Below are 19,300 nucleotides of genomic sequence, written 5' to 3'. Positions count from 1 at the left end.
TTTGGTTGCAACATAGAAAACTTTAAGACGTTGTAGAGTAAAGTGTAAAACATGCATTAAACTGAAGGCCTGGGGGCCAAATATGGCCTGCCATAGTTTCTTACATGGCCCTCTAGACTCTAGAAAACCACATAAAAAAAATTACATTTTGCAGATCAAATCAAAGAGAAAGACCATTATTAATGATTTAATAGGTTTTATCAATACATTCTGCCACAACTGGTCATGATCCTGGTGTAAAAATGCTAATGAGAAAATGTTTCTTGTTTTTTTTAACTGCCATAAAAATAAACTTTGTAGTGTTATGTGTATTTTAAAAGTGTCTGTGAGAAGAGAAACACCCACACAGGGTTAGCAGGAAAACACACGATTTTAGTCAATTCTCTGGTGATTCACTCAGACCACAAGGCCATCCAGGATCACTTCTAAAGCCTTGATGTGTGTATGTGTGTGTGTGTGTGTGTGTGTGTATGTTTGGTTACCTTGCAGCTGCTGTCATTGTAACAGTACCACTTGTCATTGGGGTTTTTGGCATATGTCACATAGTGGCCCCCTCCCATGATTCCTGAATGACACTGAGAGGATAAAAATAGAAAGATTCAGAACTTTATTTAATTACCAACAGCATAAACTCATCACTAGAGTGAATATGAGGATGGTACTGACTGATATTGCATAGAGGTTGTAGAGAGGATCCAGACACATGTCTCTGTGCTGAAGCAGAGAACTGTCAGGATCCACGTTGCTCTCTATGCTGCAGTCTGACCCCATCCCATTGCTGTCTCCGTTCATCAGGATTACGTCACAGTGGCTGCTGGACGCCTCTCTGCTGCAGGATGACTCTGAAGCCGCCTGATCGCTGGAGCCCACAGGCCCTGCTCCTGCTGCTATCGCCACCCTCTCCTCTGTGTCCGCCTGTGGCGCACCGTCCCGGGAGTCAGCTTCAGAGGATGCAGCTCCGTCTAAGTTCTCCTTGCTGCTGGAGAGCCGGTGCTTGCTGCTAAGCTGCGGCAGCCGTAGCCGACCTGGCCTGCGACCAGCAGGCTTTGGACTACCGGAGGGGCTGCTGTTCCGACTGAGAGACGGCGCTGATCTCCTACTGGAGGCTGGAGAGGCTGTTATAAAACAAAACCAGATAAATGTTAATGACCTTCCATCTCCACCTGAATGAACCCCCAACAATATTCACTGGATTTTGGAATTAGGAAGGTAAAGACATTCAGTTACTGCCCTGCTATTAGTGTTAAATTCTGGAAAAAGGATTTTCCCTTTCACAGATTTCTTCTGTTTCTGCTATTTTGTCACAAAAACATGTTTCAGATCAAATTATTTATAGTATCAGAAAGATGACCAAAGTAAATACAAAAACCAATTTTCAAGTTAAGACTTCACTTATTAAAGCTGCAGTGTGCAACTTATAATGAAATACATATTTTTTTACATATTTGTTGAAACTGTCACCATGTGTTGACAGTATGGCATGAGACAGATAATCTGTGAAGAAAATTGAGCTCCTCTGCCATATCACAATACTAACTAGAAACAACCAATCAGAGCCAGGAGGCGGGTTTTAGTAATGTCAATAACCTTTTGTGGCGCTTCTCATCCCGTCCTCCCCTCGACTGTGGTGCTGCAGCTAGCAGAGTCTGTTGTGGATGCTAATGCTAGTTAGCATGGTCACTCATGACAGTAGATAAATGGTTTTCTGTAACTGTGAGTTGTTACTCTGCCATTTTTGCACAATTCATGGCATGTACATAAGTTTGATTAACAATGCTAAGACCCTCCCCCTGCCTGTGATTGGTTGTTTTGGTGGATTTCTTCAGATAGCAATAATAGCTCAGGGAGAAGTCATATTTCACAAGTTGAGACCTAGTCAGCACTTATGTCATCATTATCACCAACTGGGGTTTCACTGCAACTAGTCCACTTCCAACTTTTACCAAAAAGCTGTGCAAGGTCAGGACAATAAAAAGAAGTGGATTATTAATTAAAAAAGTTGAAATAGGCCTATAGCAAAATAGGATCAGTATATAAAAGTCAAATTACAAAATGCACCAACTACACAATAAACATACTGCACATGGCTATGGCTCATACATCTCCTCATGTGTCCAGACAATATTAACATTTGTTAATATTCCACAAATAGAAGTGGCAGCGATCCGTTTTTTTGGGGAGGTGAAATAATCTGACTTGGGCCTTTCAGACTGCCGTGAAAAAGTCTGATATAGGTTGCATATGGGCAAAAAGAATTGGATTTGGGTTCCATCTCCCTTCTATTTGAATGTAGTTTTAGTTTTAGAAGGAGCAGATTATTCAGTTTTCATTAGCAGAGTTCATTTTGACTCACACAATATAAGGAATTATAATGATATAAAACAGAAAAATATTTGGAAGCAGCTGATGCAGGTCTAGAAGCAATAATGCTTAAGGAACACAAATGGCTAACAATAGTACTGAGTACAGCACTTAAAGGAGCTGACTGTGAATCAAGAGAGACAATATTTCCATAAAAAAAAAAAAACCTTTCTGTTAATTAATTAAAGACAAGAGTCAACTAAAAACAATCAAGGAAACCCCAGAGAATGATCCATTTAAAGACAGTAGGATTCTGATCCTGTGTCTGGTGATATCACTCATGTTGCTCTCACAGCCACACGTGCACTAGAGCTACCTCTGCTGGACACCTATTTTCTAAAGAATTAGAAACTTAAGAACAAATGTTGACAAACTTCCTTATGCTTCACTGTGGAACAGCTGTGAACCAACATGGAGCTTGGTGTTATTATCTCAGTGACTCATTAAGCAGGAAGTGAGTGGAAGCACCTTTGGGCAGGTTGCAGAAACCAGCGGGAGCAGAGATGGAGGACAGGTTGTCTTCCCCAACCCTCAGCAGGTCCTCGCTCTCACTGCGTGAGTGCAGGGAGCGATGCTCTAGGTCTCTGGGGGCCAGGAAGGCGCTGGGGTCAAAACTCTCTCGAGGAAATTTAACAATCTTCTGAGACTTTATCCAGCGACCATTGACAAATTGGAAGCGCTTCAGGTGGACAATCTGGAGAAAATACATGTGGCAGACATTTAAACACCTCACATACAGTCATTATTGGAAGTCCATGTGGAAGCCAGCTCCAGGGCTCATGGTTTACAGACCAGGATGGGTGGGAGCCTCCACAGGTCCAGCTTCTTGGTGGCCAGCCGGTGGGTCTTGCACTTTGAGCAGTAGTAGAGCTCATCCTCCCCCAGCTCCTCTTCACTGGTGAAGGCCTTCAGACAGCTGTCCAAGCTGATGGGCTCAGCCTGAGCGCGACGAGACTGCTCCACACTACAGTGCTCCTCCACAATCTGCAGGGAGGCATAGAGGCGTTTGCTGCTCTGCACTGACCACCTTCTCTTTCACTTACAAACACAATATTTTGATTATGTTCAGTAAAAATCTTTGCTTTACTGAATGTGTGACACATTTAGCCAACTTGTCACTTAAACAAGACATTTTGCCTATATGTGAAAAAAATTTGCCAGTAAGACTGGTATTTAAAGTTGCCAGGTTTGGGGGTAAATAACTTTTCCAAGAAGTTCCAGCTGGTTTGAATAGTTTTCTTTTCCCTTAATTAACAAAATCATCATTTGATAACTACTTTTTGTATTTTCTCAGGTTATCTTTATCCAATTTTAGAAATTTGATTACTGTCAAAAAACAAAGACAGAAGGAATATGTAGACAGGCAAACAGCACTGCATATCACAAAGATTTCTTTATTTCATTCGGCTAATGTAGAAATTCCTCCCCATAGTGGTGTGTGTGTGTGTTATGTGCTGCTCCCAGTCAGAGGCTGCTGGTGTGTGTTACCCTCTCCTGGGAGGTCTGGTAGCGAAGGTGTAGGGCGGTGGGATCCCAGTCCACAGCTATATAAGCATTCCCTACAGAGGCTCTGTCCTCTGTACACTCTATGGTGCAGCCTCGACAGAACCTGGAACAGGACAAATACATTAACAAAACAAATGGAATATTTCATTTTCTGAACCTGAATGTTGCATTAAGCAGGTTTCTTATAAATTTTATGTAATGTGAGAGCATGAATCAGATGTGTTGCTTCTTAACTTGTGGCAAATGCCTGTGAGTGGGTCCTACCTGTACCAGGGACACCAAGCACACGAGTTGCCGTCCTTTCCCACCACTCGCAGAGTGAAGGGGTACTGGTACCCCATGCTGTCATCACTGCAGGTTAGGAAAAGGAAAAATCAACAATATGATGTGTCTGTGATGAACAGAAGCTTCTCAGGCATTCAGCAGCAGACATCCTGCTCCTGACAGACCTCCAGCCTCCTACCAATCACAGATAGATCCCAACTGGACCCTGATGTCGGTGGTGCAACCCTCCTCCTAGCTCTGATTGGTTATTTCTGTCTGGGTGCATTTCTGTAGATGGCAATCAAAGCACTGGGAGGAGTTGGAAGAGCTAAATTTTTTAACAGATTATCTGTCTTATACTGTACTGCCATTACATAGTAACATTTTTATCAAATATGTCAAAAAACATATTTTTAAAAAGAAGAATAGAATTTATTTTTTTTCTCTTCTTTCAAATGTGAAATTAAAACTCAGTGCTGAAGAACATTTATCCTTCAGATTAGTTTTTCTAAGGATTTCAACCGACACGAAAAACAATAATATATGATAATATTATGAGGCGGAATAGATTTTTAATGCATAAATATAAGAAGAGAAAAAGACTTCTTATCAATTGCTACATTTTACAGTCAACCATACTCATCATGTTCATCCACTAACACTGCTGTGAGACATATGCATGAGAAGACTAAGATGTTTGTGAGAATTACCAGTCCTGAGCATGGTTGCTAGCCTCCTGGGGGGGCAGTGGGCTGGCCAGTCGCGACACTTGGATCCAGACTGCGTCATACAGGTCCTTCTTACTGGTGTGGACAGTGCAGGGGACGATGAGCGGCATCCCAAACAGGCTGGGCCGGTTCTTCTGAGATGACAGGAAGTACAACTCTGTCCGCATCTGAAAAGGGGAAACAAACATGGACGTGTACCCAGCATAAACACATCGGCCATTTTCAAATGTCACTTAACAACACATGTTTAGTGAAATCTCACCCAAGATTGTCGCAATACACAATTAATCATCTAGTTAATCTCACAATACATTAAAATGAGCTTGATCATTTTCATTCTGATGACTAATATTTTTTGAAGGTCAATTTTGTTTACAGAGACACCATAACACATTTTATTTATGGTTTTGGTTGTGTGTGGTGCTTATTTCTTTTTTTTATTGTTTTTGGTTGTGGTTTTATTTTGGATTTAAAATGTCTTCTGGTCCCAGTGTTAAGTGTTCTTTACAAATTAAACTTTATTTATATTTGAGAGGGTGAACTTGCATTCTTACACCATTATCAATATATTACCTGAAAATGGGCTCAAAACCACAACATTATCTTTTTTACTGCAATCAGTACTGGGATGATTTGTGGCCTATTCTCACCATCTTTCTGTGCATGGCGATGATATATCCAATGAAAGGGCTGTCCTGCAGGGGGCTTATGTGTCCGTTGGCAACCCCATTGACCAAAGGCGTCTCTGGGCTGCTGGGCAGCAGGGTGCCGAGCCCACCGTTAGCGATCAGGTGCCCGTTAGCAGCTGTTGGGGTGATGTCTGGTTGAACAAGGCAAAAAATGATGAAAACAGAAAATGCACAGACAGTAGTAGATGACCATGCAGACCTCCAGTACGTGAAAAGTCTGCTGCTACAGGAGAGTAACCTGTGAGTGTGGGCGAGCTCAGAGATGTTGGCGAACCCGGCACCGGGACCTCAAATGCACAGAGGAAGCCATTGACAGAGAGACGGACCTTCTGGTTGTCCTGAGGGAAGTTCTGAACACGGACAGCTGACATGTTAGACTGCAGAACTGCAGAGAGTACAGTTGTGTTAGCACCAGCATCACCATGGGACTACCTTGATGTTGGAAGCATGGACCTCAGCCAGGAGGATCTGCTCCGGCTTCAGGCTGCACAGCTCGCTCAGCAGCTTCTTCAGCCCCGTGTATTTCTCATCCATGTTCAGCCTCAGCCCGTATCGCACCGGCGTGGAGCCGTCCAGCTTAATAACTGCACACACAACACTGCACTTTATCCGTTCCTGAGATACCATGTTTATTCTCACTGGTGTACTCACCAGTGATCTCCAAATGCATGGAACTGTCCATGGGCAGAGGCAGGGACAGGAAGTTGAAGGGGTCGAAGCGAGCGCTGATGTGGCCACAGGTTTTACACTTAACCTGGGACTTGAGTTGACCGTGGAACAGATCCACCACGATGGAGCGGTTCCTGCGAAGGTGGTTATCCCAGGCCTACAGAGATGAAGAACATAAGCACACACCAAGGACAACAGCACCTCCGTTAGAACAGCAGCAGCTCCTTAAGCAATGCAGTACATCACGAGACATGATGAGAACCACAATGAGAACGAGAGGCTGTGACTTGGATACGGGTCGGTCAAAAAAGAGGAAAGCAGTGGGCCTCCTCTGGTTTGGGAAGGAATTTTCTGATCCGTTTGAAGAGATTAGATATTGCAGATGGGAAGTTTTTATTGATTAGGATTAAAACTGAATCTAAGAGAAGTATTAAAACAACATCTGCAGTGATGTGGATTCTGCTATCTTTAGAAATCTTCCATCATAACTAGAAACAAGAAAAAAATAAAGAAAAACTTTTAAATCTCCTTTGAAAGCTAGATCTACACTCTTCATTCCCAGAGTGAAACAAATGTACCAAAAATCCCATAAAGTAGAACTACAGGGAAATGATAAACACTCTGCTGCCTCCTGGTGGCTGCCACTTTCCCCCTCCAGACAATATAGGGAAATAAGCTGTATTGAGAAATTATTGTACATTTCCAGACTAGTAGTAAAAATTGGGTATATGGATGAATGTTTTTGTGACAACTTATCCAATATTGACAGAAAGATATGTTAATTTAATAACTGTACACACACACTGTGTTTGCATGTGCGTGTGATATGGGAGGAGGGAGGAAGACAGGAGAGCAAATCAGCAGAGCTCTGACCTCAGAAGCCACCTCCCAGTCCGGCCGCCCGTCGCTGTCCTTCAGCTCCACATATGGCTTCTCATGGACCCGGTTCAGGTCTTCATGGAGGCCATCCAGGAGGAACGCCAGCAGCTCCTGGGAGTCCTGCTGCTGGAAGCCGTTGAAGCGAGGGGCATACTTTGCTATTGTCCACTAGGGAGAAAACAGTTTGGTTTGTTTCATTCTTTTAAAGCTTGGATGTATCAACAGAAAGGTGGAGCCTCCTGAACCCTTTGGGTTTGCAGGAAAAGACTGGATGGAAGCTTCACCCTGAGTTTGAGCGGAGCAATGCTCTTCTGGGTTCCACTCCACAGCTCCAGCACCAGGTCTCCGTAACACTTGGCCATATGACCCCTCATCCCGATGGGGTTGATCCTGAAGGGAAACGGCATACAGGTTGAGCGGGACAGAAACACTCTGGAGTGCGCCGATGTCATGCAGACCACTCAGCACCTGTTGAGCTCGTACAGGTGCCTCCCCGACAGGAAGTAGTCCGACAGAGGCTTGGTGTTGCTCACACACTGAATGCTGGAGTTCATGAAACACGTGTTGCCAAGGTTACTGAGACCAGTCGCTCCTTTCTCAGTAGGAACTAGGCAGTGGAAAACAAGACAAGAAATCAACGAAGCTTTGATTTACAGAATTAAATTTATGATCAATATTTTTAAAGCCTAATGCAAAAACCTGTTGTAAACATATATCAACCAAAAGACAAAAGAGGAACTTTGCCACTCACTTAAGCTGCACTTTTTAGCCATTTAAACAATAATTATGAGTGAAAATGAAAAAGCATTAGGGCAATTGTAGATTAAAAAAAACTTAAAGAAAAATAATTGGACGTTCTGATGACAAAAAATTATAGAATAAAGGATCTTTTTTCATAATTAAAGGCAAACATTCACAATACTAAAACTAAGATACCTCTGAGAAAGTTGGTCATTTGTGACAATAAATGGCAGAAATCCTCTAGGATATAAGTGGTAAATTTAGGAGATGTGGATATTAGCGACTCTTTTTCCTCTCACATTCTCTCCCAGATCCAGAGCAGATCCGGTGCAGTCATACTGCAACTTCTTTCTCAATGTCTGAGGTGTGTTTTCTGGATCCCAAGGAATTCATGGTGATTCTGCACCCAGGAGAAGTTCTGATGCAGGAAGAATCTTCCGTTTACACTTTGGAAAGATCCAGATGTGCATCTTGGAAACATATTTCTTCAACCTGAGAAGACTTCTGGCATGCTCTGTGGCAAATGTCTGATTTTATAATTTGAGGGTTTTTTTTATGCACATTTCTGACTTACAATGTCTAGAATATCTTAATTTTAATATGAGAAATGTATCCCTTTAGTCACTGAAAAAGTAGCATTTTTTTCTTGCAATCTTTTAACAGTTTACATCAGAAAATACTGTCATTTCTGTTCTCGTAAACAAATAAATTATCCTAAAAGTTTTGTTAAAATTATTGTTCTTATTTTGTGTGCCAGAGCCAGTATAATCTATAGTCGAAACCTCTTACAGCTGCTGAAAACAATAAATCTAAGAGAACAGCGTAACAATAACATTCATTTTAATGAGTTTATGAAACGTGTAGGACAAAGAGGACTGCTGCACATCAAACAGTTGGACATCAGAGATGATGCAACACAGGCCTGCTGCTGTGTAAGAAACCGCATGATGCAAGTGATGTGGAGAAAAAACTACAAATCACAGAAGAACTCCTTCTGGAGCTGCTAGGGGACATCTGATGGCTAAAGTGTTTTAGATACTGAAAAATGATTTCTACTACAGTCTGGGAGCATGAGAGACAACAGCTGGAGTGATAAGGCAATGATAAAGGAGAAAGAGGAGGAGGAGAAGGGGTCACATGGGTGTAGTTTCTATCCTGTTCTTCATGATCTGTCCTCTCTTCTCTTTTAGCAAAATCTAAGAGCATCAAAACTAGAAGGTGTTTTTCACTCACTGATGGATTGACATCTCTGAAACAATAACCATCAACTAAACATTTTTAGTTGATGGTTTGTGCGATCAGAGTTAAGCTCACTGAGTCAGATGTTCAGGTTCTACATGGTATCCGATATCATCCTGAGTGAACTGGCCATGAAGAATAAAGCACTGGTCCGTAAGTCTTCCACTGAGCCCAGCAGCAGAGAATGTGAAGTGGGAGAACACAGAGAACCTCACCGCACCTTTGTGTCTGTCCATTTTGCTGCTGTTGGCAATGAAGGACATTTCCTCAGGCCAGCTCATGTCTTTGTTCCTGACTGAGGACGAACAAACAGAGATGACAAGTTTTCTCATCAGCCAACATCAAGTTCTCAGTACATAGCAGCTGCAGTTTAGTGACTGAGAAGCAACAAGAGGAACATTCGGGAGAGCTTCTCATACCCTCAATAACCAGCTGCTGCTCATCCTGGATCTTCAGACTCTCCAGAGTGTGGTCTTCATCATCAAGCAGGGTCAGGTAATTCTGGAGGAAAAACACTGGTTTTATTCAAACGTACTGAACAATCTTTACAGATGCATTGGGGGAACAGTCAGGCTGTTCGGATGGTCATGATGCCATTTTACAGAGGCTTTCATTATTTCGTTACCCTCCTGAGCTCAGGAGGGGAGCGGCGCTCAGAAGCGTGGCAGACGTAACATCTGTTCGTTTTGTAGAAGCGAAACCACACAAAAAAGATTCTCGTAAAAGCGCATGCCTGGACCGCACACAGGGTAAAAAACTCGCAGATCGGTTTGGATCAGACAGATTCAACTGACTGATGAACTAGTGTAGATTTCTCTGCAGATGCCACCAAAGAGGAATTAGTGAAGCTGTGCGTTCTGACCGCAGCAGGTGCTTGTAATTTAAGTGGAGTCGTTTAATTTCAGTTATTATAAGTTATGGGGGCCACAGTCAGTAGTTTTTGTCACTACGGAGAAAAAGTTAGCTGTGTTCATCTGCTTTATGTATAATGGGATCTGGATTCATGGCTCAATTAGGTGAATTTTAACTAAACCGCAGAAAAATGCGTCTAAATAGCTTATGTTAACATAATTATAATTTGAGGGGTAAAAACAGGAGATGACCGATTTTTTTAATGCTGTCCGTCAAAATGATGGAGAACAAGAAAGTCTAGTGCAACCTCTGATCTACAGATTAAAATTCTTCCAGCTGTCAGAGAAAGTGGTGACTGCAGATCTCCCTGGATATCATGCACAAAGAACAATAAGCCCAACCTATTTCTGCCTTGTTGCTACTCACTGCCAGTCAGCTGGGTGAAAAAAGCTCCAACACTTTCCATTGCTTTTCAGAAAGATGAATCATAAAAATGGTAGTCATGCTGTGGAAACTAAAAGACTCCTTTTCACACACAGGGACATGAAGCATCAGAGCTAGTTGTTAGGATTTTGAATTTCTTTAAATTTATTTATTCTAGCACAATAATAGTAACATTACAGAGTTAATAAAGAAAAGACATTTAAAATGGTCTAGACTCCAGTACAACATCTCGTTATATTTGCCTGTGGCGTTGAACTTTAAAATGATCTCAGGTCTATCTCTGAACACAGAACATGAGGTTTCCGAGTGATCTCTGTTCACCTCACTGTTGTAGAGCCAGAGCCTCATGTCCTCCTCCTTGATGCGAAGCCGCTGTGACAGGTACAGGTGGATGTCTTTGATGGTGGCCATGCGGCTGAAGCAGCCTGTGTACGCCAGCATCCTCTTCAGAGGAGCGTTAGGAGACGGCACGTTTCCTGGACGAATACAAACCCCCATTTAGTCCCAAACATCAGAGGAATCCTAATAATCAGACCAAAGCCAGGACTTCCATCCAGCACACAAGCTCACAGATGCAACCAACAACAGCCATCAGCTGATTGAGGATTAGTTGTAAGAAAGCAGCAAGAAAAGTCAATCAGAGCAGGCATGATTGGTCATATAGTCAGCAAACCAACCTGGTGGATTCAGGACTCAAACACAAATCATAATTAGTCCTGTTATTCAACTGGTGGTGATTGAACAAATATTAAGAGATTTGCTAGTTTGATTCCCACCCACACAGCTTTGCTATTGTTCCACCATGGCACAATAAGAAGCAGCCTGTACATGTTTATCCTGCATGCCAAGAGGGGCTATTAGGGCTGGATCAGGCTCTCAGGCCCAGGTCAGAACCACAGCAGGAGTGAAACTGGAAACAGAGTCCAGTCTGATCACATGATTTGGAGGAGCGCGCTCACACACACAGCGCTGATGTCAGGCTGAGCATCCCAAACCTGATTAGGCCTGAAATGGCTTTCTAGAAGTCCAGGAAAGCTCTGAGGTTCATCAGCAGAGAAATGACACGGCGAGATGAGGACACTGCCTACTCACTGGCCACACTTTCCTTTTGACTTCAGTTTATGCAACAGATGCTGTAAAACAACTATGGGAGAGGCTAAGATTTTCAGGCAGTAAGCTGACAATCCAGACTAGGAATAAACTGAGGAGGATTTTAAATACAGATAGCAGAAGTCAAGTATTTCCACCTCTCCAGTCACTGTGGCTAAAAGTGAGGACGACATGCAGGAACAGTTGCATTTTATTACAAAACAGTGATTATTGATGCTGTAGAGAGCATCATCATGGCTTGAAATGCAATCCATCGCAAAAGTATTCATACCCTTAAACCTTTCTCCTTTGCTCAAGTTGCAACAGCACACTTCAATGTATTTAACTTCAGATTTATGTAACAAATCAACACAAAGTACAACATAACCATAAACTGGAAGGAAAAGGATAGATGGTTTTATTTTGTACTCCGATACCACTAAATAAAATCCAGTGCAACCAATTCAGATGTCATCTTGATAGTAAATAAAGTCTAAGCTGTTCTGTGAAGGTTTCAGAAGTTTGTAAGAGAACAAACAGCATCATGGAGACCAAAGAGGCCAGCAGGCAGAGCAGGGAGGAAGAACTGGAGAGCTTAACTGCAAAGTCAGGCTTCACAGCTCTGTTCAGTCCAACCATCTAAAGGAGCAAAGACTATGGTACAACTGTAAACCTAATGAGACCAGGCTGTCTGTGAAACGGGAAAAGCAATGCTGTACATCACAGTTTCACAGTAAAACATGGTGACGGCAGCATTATTGGGACAGGAAAGCTGGAGATGATGGGAGAATGGATGGAGCTAATTATAAAGTAATGCTGTTCACCACTCAGCTGGATGACCTTTAACCTGCAGCCAGAGGGGGATGTGATCAAAACTGGTGGTGAGCCGTATTAATGTGGTTCAATTAAAGTTCAGATTTAAATCTAACAAAGAATCTATGGCAAGAATCTATTGTTCATATAATCTGGCTGAGCTTGAGCCACTTTGCAAAGAAGAGCAGGTAAAACTGTAAGCGGGGAGGTGGAGCTGCAGCAAAATGTGGTTCTACGATCTATTGACTTAATAAAAGGCCCATCATGATTTAGTCATCTATAAAAAAATAAACCAGCTGAAACCTAGGTATCCTTTTTCTTCCAACTCATGTTTTTACACAATTTGTGTTGCTTTATTATATCAACTTCCAAACAAAACACTGTGGTTTGAGGTTGTAAAGTGACAAAACATGGACTGTGGAAACATTTGCAAGGCACTGTCTTATACACTGTCAGTAGTCATAGTTTCACTATTTACTAAGCCACTCCCAGATTTCCTTCACATACTATTATGCCATCTCTGCAAAGCTGTGAAGATTGGAAAAGTCAATTATTAAACTTTCATAATGATTAGTTTTTGCTGGGCCCGGCTTGGATCAGTCCACACAGGAGAAATTAACGGTGGAAGATGTGGGATTGCTCAGGGAAACATTTATCGACGGCTTGCTCTGGTCTTGCTGCAGGCTTACATTACCTCTTGGTGGGGGCAAATACGGTGGAAACATTCGCAGGCTGGTCATACCCATATTGACCCATATGTTGGACTGAGGGGAGCGTGTGGCGGGCTGCTGGCGGAGGAACAGGAGGTAGCGGGGGAACAGCTCCAGCTCTGCTTGACCAGTCTTGCTTTCCAGGATAACCTGCAGGAGTGGAGAGGAAAGTTATGTTAGCTAGCAATGAAGCTGCTGTCCCTGGGTGGACAGAACAGTCCAACAGAGACGCCCATGAAGGAACATGCTGAGACATTTTGGTTTTGTAGCATTTATTCAAAGGAGAGACTAGCTTCCTATAAATCAACTTCATAAAGTTCAACATGACTACAGTCCAGCACAGAGCAGAAGTCTGGCAGGTTAAACATGTACAAGGAGATACATTAAGATAACATTACATGTACTTGTTGATCAAAAGGAATAATGATGTGGAAAGAAAGGAGAAATATCTTAATAATGAGATTCAGATTTTAAATTCTTTTTCAGCAAAGAAAAGGGCTAGAAACATGCAGTGTTAAACATTTTGGGCACATATGAAATTTTTGTTTTACTTATAGTTTTAGTATGGCTATAGCTATTTTGTTTTAATTTGTTTGGTTTTGTTGGAAGTGAATCTGGACTAGTCAGTAGTTCAGTGCCACACTCTGTTTTTCCAGTGTATCCAGCCTGAAGGGACATTACTCTCTTTTGTCTCACGCTGCTCTGTTCACTCACCGGTCGTGGCAGGCTCAGGTTGGCACCGTACCAGTGGTAGAGGGCCCGCCACACAGGCTCTGGCATCATCTCAAAGTCTCTGCCAGGCACCAGCTGCAAAGAGCGCTTCAGTCTGCCACCCTCCATAGTTAACGTCGGGGCCTGCAGGGGATAGAGCACAGCAGATACGTAAGCAGAGAGGGAAAAAAAGCACAGAAAAGACGCTGTTCTGTCACTTTGAATAACACATAACAGCCAGAGACAAAATCCTAATGCTGTGGAGAAGCTGGCAGCCTTCTATTATTACAGTAAATTGCAGAGATAAAAACTAAACGGAGACACTATCTGGTTCCAGACCACAAAAAAAACAAAAAAACAAAAACAAAAAAAAAAACAAAGAAGTGGGTTTGAAATTAGTACCTCTGCTATCAAACTATTATCATGATGCAAAGTGGAACAAATATTTAACGGTTTCTACAGCCTGTATGAGTGCAGGACAGTGTAAAGCAAGGGGACTGCATCATTCTCTCTAAAGCAGTGTGGCTTCTATTCTCAGATCAAACATATCCACTAACAAGCAGATGAAAGGAAACACCATGAACAAAACAAATGGGTTCAGTCTAGTTTCCTAACGACAGCAGACAGACTGTGGCTGATTTTTAGTGTGGACAATTTGTGTTTGTTTATTGTAGAAGCATGTGCCTGTGAAATGATCAAATGTAAAATAAAAATTAAGAGATAGAAATATTTCTGCAAAATGCTGTGTGTGAAAGGGAGTCCTGCTACCTGACCTTGATGACCCAAAACCCATATACACATTCTAGTGTTACACGATATATCAGCACTAACATCAGTATTAATGTTGGTCAATTTTTTTAACATATTGGTGTTGGTCTGATAAATAAAACTAAGCCCATATTAACCAATATTTATTTTGACTTTCATCTGGTTGCCGTTTGTTTCTGGTAGTTTTTTTCCCCAAAGGGGTCGCATCAGTGGTGAAAAATATATAATATCGCTTATTGGCAATAACAACAATATTAATTTCAGATATTGAATTTTCATATTGGTGCATCCCTAACATACACCCATTCTGCTTAGAGGGATGGACTACTCCTTTAACTGATACAGATTGGAAGATTTTTTGAATAAACAATTTAATGCTTCATATTTTTTTGGATTGGGACTTTATATGGATGAGCCTTTAAGAACTATTCTGAAACAGAGTGAAAAATCCGCAGAGCAGGAAAACAGTTCTAATGAGTTCCACCGGTCAACATGGTGAGGACCATTTTGACCAACATAGGATGTAGGTCAACATAGGACGTAGGAAAAGCCCTCCTTGCCTTTATGGGGTCGGTGGTGACCAGAGACTGGTTGTCGATGGCTCCAGGCCTCTGTGCCGTCAGCTGAGAGGGCAGGTGACCGTTGGCTCCAGAAAAACACTGATTGTTGTTTTCTGAAATGTTGTGCTGACGGGCGAAGCAGCTCTCTGCTGAGGAGGGACCCAGCTGAGGACTCAGTGCTGTTGGGGCGTGGAGGGAGAGGAGATCAACATCCACAGCAAACAATCAGAAAATAGCAAAACTGTCAGATGACAGAGGAGACAGGAGGCTTAAATAAATACAGCAAAGTTTGTACATAATGCAAACTTTATGTTATGTTTGCATAAAGTTTGCATTATGTACAAACTTTACATATGCTAATATTAGCATAGTACTATGCTAATATTAGTACTATTAGCATAGTACTAATATGAGGAGTAAAGTCTCTAATTATTTCATGTACGCTTTTTCACCAGGATATCTTATTTAGATGGGAACTCTTTCAATCTGGTGGCTGAAGACTTCATCTAGCTGTTTCAGAACTATACCAAGATGAATGAACTGATTTGAAATCTACAGCACTATCAGTTTAAGTTGAAGTAATTCAGCTAAACTCTTTTCTGTCTTTAACCTTACAGAAAACTCTGTGAACCTGGAGACTGAAAAAGGTTTTTACACCCAGATCATCAAATAATAACATCAAACAAAACTGACCTTCAATGGTGATTTCATATATTACAACCAATGTGAAAATGTAACTATTCAATTTTTTTATGTAATTTAATAAACCAGAATACAGTCTGAACTGTAGAATAAACTGTTCTGTGACTAGAGATTGTTCTATGTGTTATTTCATATTTTATTCATTCCATGTGTTTTGTATTGCTGTGTGAAGTGTACAGAGACCATAATGGATCTGAATTAGCTCAAACCAACAAACACACTCCAGATTCCTCATGACATAAATCTACTTTCTCAATATTCACAATTCATCTTGAACTGTGAAATGATTGCATCATTTCATTGGCTCTATTTTTTTTAATCTATTTTTACATTTAAATACTTTATCTTTAAACATTTAAATTCTTTTATCATTTTATCATTAGCTTAATGATAATAAACTCCTGTCGTTTGTAGTCATCTGTATTAATTAGGGTAGGTGCTGTTTGCACCTTTTTCTGTTATCATTTTAAAACCTGAGCTGCATGAGGCATCCATTTATATAGACACCAACTGAGGCTGAATTATTTGTCTATTTTCTTGATGATTAAAACGTAACCCGTTTTAAAGATCGGGTGACGTTCCAAATTGGTCATTGTGATCTAAATTACTAGTTTTATTAATAATTGCCTTAAGTAGTTATTGTAGTTATTCATAGCCAAGGCTGGACCTCTATTGCTGCACAACAAATCTAAGACATGCAACAAACTGAGTTTTAATGTACTTTACAGTAATTAGGATTGTATTGAATAGGTCTGGATTATTGTATTGGAATGAATCAGACTGATTTAACATGAATTGGAGCTGGTCTGGATTGAGTGTAACTGGGTATTACATGAATTGACATGTTTATCTCCTTCAGCAACATAATATGTTTATTCAAATGTGGAGGCATGTAAATACACGGGATTGAACTGAATTTAAAAACTCTCACTTACTTGTTTCCACATGAACTAACAAACAGAGAAATCAACAGTGGACTCTTATCCATTGTGGACTGTTTCAAGAAGACTGACCAGTTTCTGTTGCTTCTGAGGCACTCGACACAGCATCAGGAGACTTCTCCTCTGAGGGACTGAAGGGGCCGAAGGTCCCCAGTCCCCCCGGCATGTCGGGGTGTGCGGGCTCCACAGTGGCTGTGACTGTCAGGGGCCTGAGTGAGCTCAGAATGGACGGCTGCTCCACAACGATGTCTTTATGCTCCTGGACAGGAAGACGACAGCAGGGACTGTCCTGTCAGTGTTCAAAGTGGTTAGACAACAGCAGCTAAAGAACTTGCTTTGGCTAAATGACTGGAACATTTCAGGAAGGGTGCTGGTTCCCACAGGTAGCTCAGATGAGATGGAGTCTGGCTTACTGACACTTCTCACACCTCAACAGAACAGAACTGCTGATGTTTCATCGTATTTTCTGCCTTTCTAATGTTGAACAAACGTTTTCAGCATTAAAATGATCAAGCCAATGCATTAAAAACTGCAGACTGAGGAATGATGCACAGCAGGAAATATTTCCATTTAGAGGAAAACAGAAAAAACTCTGAATGCTTTAAGTGATTTTATCTATTAACTAAATTTTCTGGGTATGAAGATTTCATTTTTGGCAAATCTAAATTTTTTGGGGTTCCATAGATCAGAATGTCACCCACTCAGGGCTTTCCATCACATTTTACAAGCAGCTTGTATTTAGTTGGACTTTGAATTCAGGGAAACTCAGGACAGATAACTGAAATAAAAGAAAGTTTTTGAAAATATTTTTTTGTAATTTATAACTTAGAGCAGGGGTGCCCAACACGTCGATCGCGATCGACAGGTCGATCGCGGAAAGGTTTTGAGTCGATCTTGGCAGGTGACAAACTGAACGTCGCCAGGACACCGAGACCAGAACTTCCTCTTCTGACAGGCTTATCAAAAATATTCACTAAGATCCTAAATGTTTGTAGCTTCATTAAAAAATAATAATTATAAAAAAAAATCAACGAAATGTGTTAAAATTAATCTCGGTAATTATTGTTTCAACAAGGTGTTGCGCAATTCAGTGCATTTCGGTTCCATTAACAAATAAAAAACAAAAAGAAAAAAAGGCGACTCAAAGACTGACGAGCAGAGCAGGAGTTTAAACTAGCTACTTCAACCACCACTGTGCTCATGAGAGGCTTATTAATAATCGAGAAATAAATATCAAGCCTGGAAACCTGATATCGTAATGGACTGAATGTTATGTTTTCAAGTAATCTCTTCTCAGCTTGCGGGACGCAGGCAGTTGCCACGGCAACGGGTGTGCTTAAACGACAAAGAGACAGAGAGTAGAAAGGTAGGAGTGGTCTTGAGTGGATCGTCTGTTTGGGTTGTTTAACTTTGTTTACCTTTAGCTTTCTTTCTTCTTTTTGTCTTTCCTATGGTTTGTTATTTTGTTTGTATTTCCTTTTAATTAATGTAAAGCACTTTGAATTGCCTTGTTGCTGAAAATGTGCTATAATTATCTTATCTTACCTTTGCTGTGGCTCATTACTCCCACTGTAGTTTCTGAATATTCAATAAACGACAAACTTGGACTAATTACCTCCTTCGTTTGTGAGTATATATCACAACAAACATCAAATAGGACAAATATATTTCATTAAGTTTTAACAAATTCTACTGCGATAATTATGTGAAATTAAATTAATTATATCCCAACTTCAGAAGATTTGCCTTTACCTTTACTGGGCTCTTTGGTTCCTCCTATCAGTCTGCAGTTTCTCATATTTCAGTCATCAAACCAAATTTCAGATCTACCATGACTGACTGACACCTGCTGGCATCAGGTTTGCAACCAGCTTCTGACAGAGAAACCAGTAACCTCCTCCCAGTGTCAGAATCTCACTGAGGGAGAAACTGCGTTAGGTTTTCTGTCACTTTATTATTTCTGCTACAACTGATGCATACTCGCATATAAAATAAGTCAATAGAGTTTAATTAGCAATTTTTATTTCTTTGTGTCATGAGGTAGATCTCAGGCGGCTGGTGAGAGAAAAAGTAAATCTTGCTCTCAAAAAGTTTGGGCACCCCTGACTCAAAGAAAGGGAGAAAAATAATCTATTAAAATTGAAAGTCAAATTTGGTGTAAAAGCCAAATCAGGATATATATTTTTTTATTTTTAAGCCAATTAAAAAAATAAAGTTTATTCCTTTGATGGGTGGACACCATTTCTGATAACTCTACTTATCTTAACGTATATACATACATGTTATAAATACTTCACGTATTTTTATGTTATAATTTTGTCATTACTGTACAGTATTTTCTTAACTTTGCTTTGTACACAGTTGAATACATTTTTATTTTTGTGTGAACCTATATCCCTCGATCCTGCTCTGTTACACCTGAACATCCCACTATGGGACAATAAAGAATATTTTTAATCTATTCTAGTTTATGGCTTTGGAAAACATATAACATGCTTTTTAATTGTTATGTAACTATGCAGAGAAGCCACAACATAACAATATTGTAACATGAAAACAGAATAGGTTGATTATCGACTTTTGACAGGTACCGTGTTTCCCCGAAAGTAAGACAGTGTCTTACTTTCTTTTTAT

General features: G+C 40.9%; 1 protein-coding gene across 3 annotated transcripts in view; it reads right to left on the bottom strand.

The window, feature by feature from the left end:
• Positions 1-19,300, bottom strand: part of usp32 (ubiquitin specific peptidase 32) — a 73,634-nt gene that overhangs the window by 3,885 nt on the left and 50,449 nt on the right. For 2 of the 3 annotated variants that reach the window (XM_015048164.1, XM_015048166.1), the window contains 21 exons: positions 16,739-16,925; positions 15,024-15,202; positions 13,699-13,839; positions 12,969-13,134; positions 10,694-10,848; positions 9,496-9,577; positions 9,297-9,371; positions 7,565-7,703; positions 7,381-7,486; positions 7,091-7,264; positions 6,200-6,374; positions 5,981-6,132; positions 5,787-5,898; positions 5,510-5,679; positions 4,842-5,026; positions 4,132-4,218; positions 3,850-3,970; positions 3,154-3,345; positions 2,830-3,055; positions 667-1,115; positions 483-575 (listed from right to left, as the gene is read on the bottom strand). In XM_015048164.1, the coding sequence (XP_014903650.1) occupies positions 483-575; positions 667-1,115; positions 2,830-3,055; positions 3,154-3,345; positions 3,850-3,970; positions 4,132-4,218; positions 4,842-5,026; positions 5,510-5,679; positions 5,787-5,898; positions 5,981-6,132; positions 6,200-6,374; positions 7,091-7,264; positions 7,381-7,486; positions 7,565-7,703; positions 9,297-9,371; positions 9,496-9,577; positions 10,694-10,848; positions 12,969-13,134; positions 13,699-13,839; positions 15,024-15,202; positions 16,739-16,925 (3,366 nt within the window). The remainder of the gene's footprint in view (positions 1-482; positions 576-666; positions 1,116-2,829; positions 3,056-3,153; positions 3,346-3,849; positions 3,971-4,131; positions 4,219-4,841; positions 5,027-5,509; positions 5,680-5,786; positions 5,899-5,980; positions 6,133-6,199; positions 6,375-7,090; positions 7,265-7,380; positions 7,487-7,564; positions 7,704-9,296; positions 9,372-9,495; positions 9,578-10,693; positions 10,849-12,968; positions 13,135-13,698; positions 13,840-15,023; positions 15,203-16,738; positions 16,926-19,300) is intronic. The other variant, XM_015048165.1, reaches the window with a different exon arrangement.

This window comes from Poecilia latipinna, unplaced genomic scaffold (assembly GCF_001443285.1).
Source record: "Poecilia latipinna isolate Pla-1442-1.1 unplaced genomic scaffold, P_latipinna-1.0 Scaffold864, whole genome shotgun sequence".
NCBI lineage: Eukaryota > Metazoa > Chordata > Actinopteri > Cyprinodontiformes > Poeciliidae > Poecilia > Poecilia latipinna.
The sequence above is the reverse complement of the archived record's forward strand: the minus strand, read 5'-3'. Positions and strand labels throughout refer to the sequence as shown.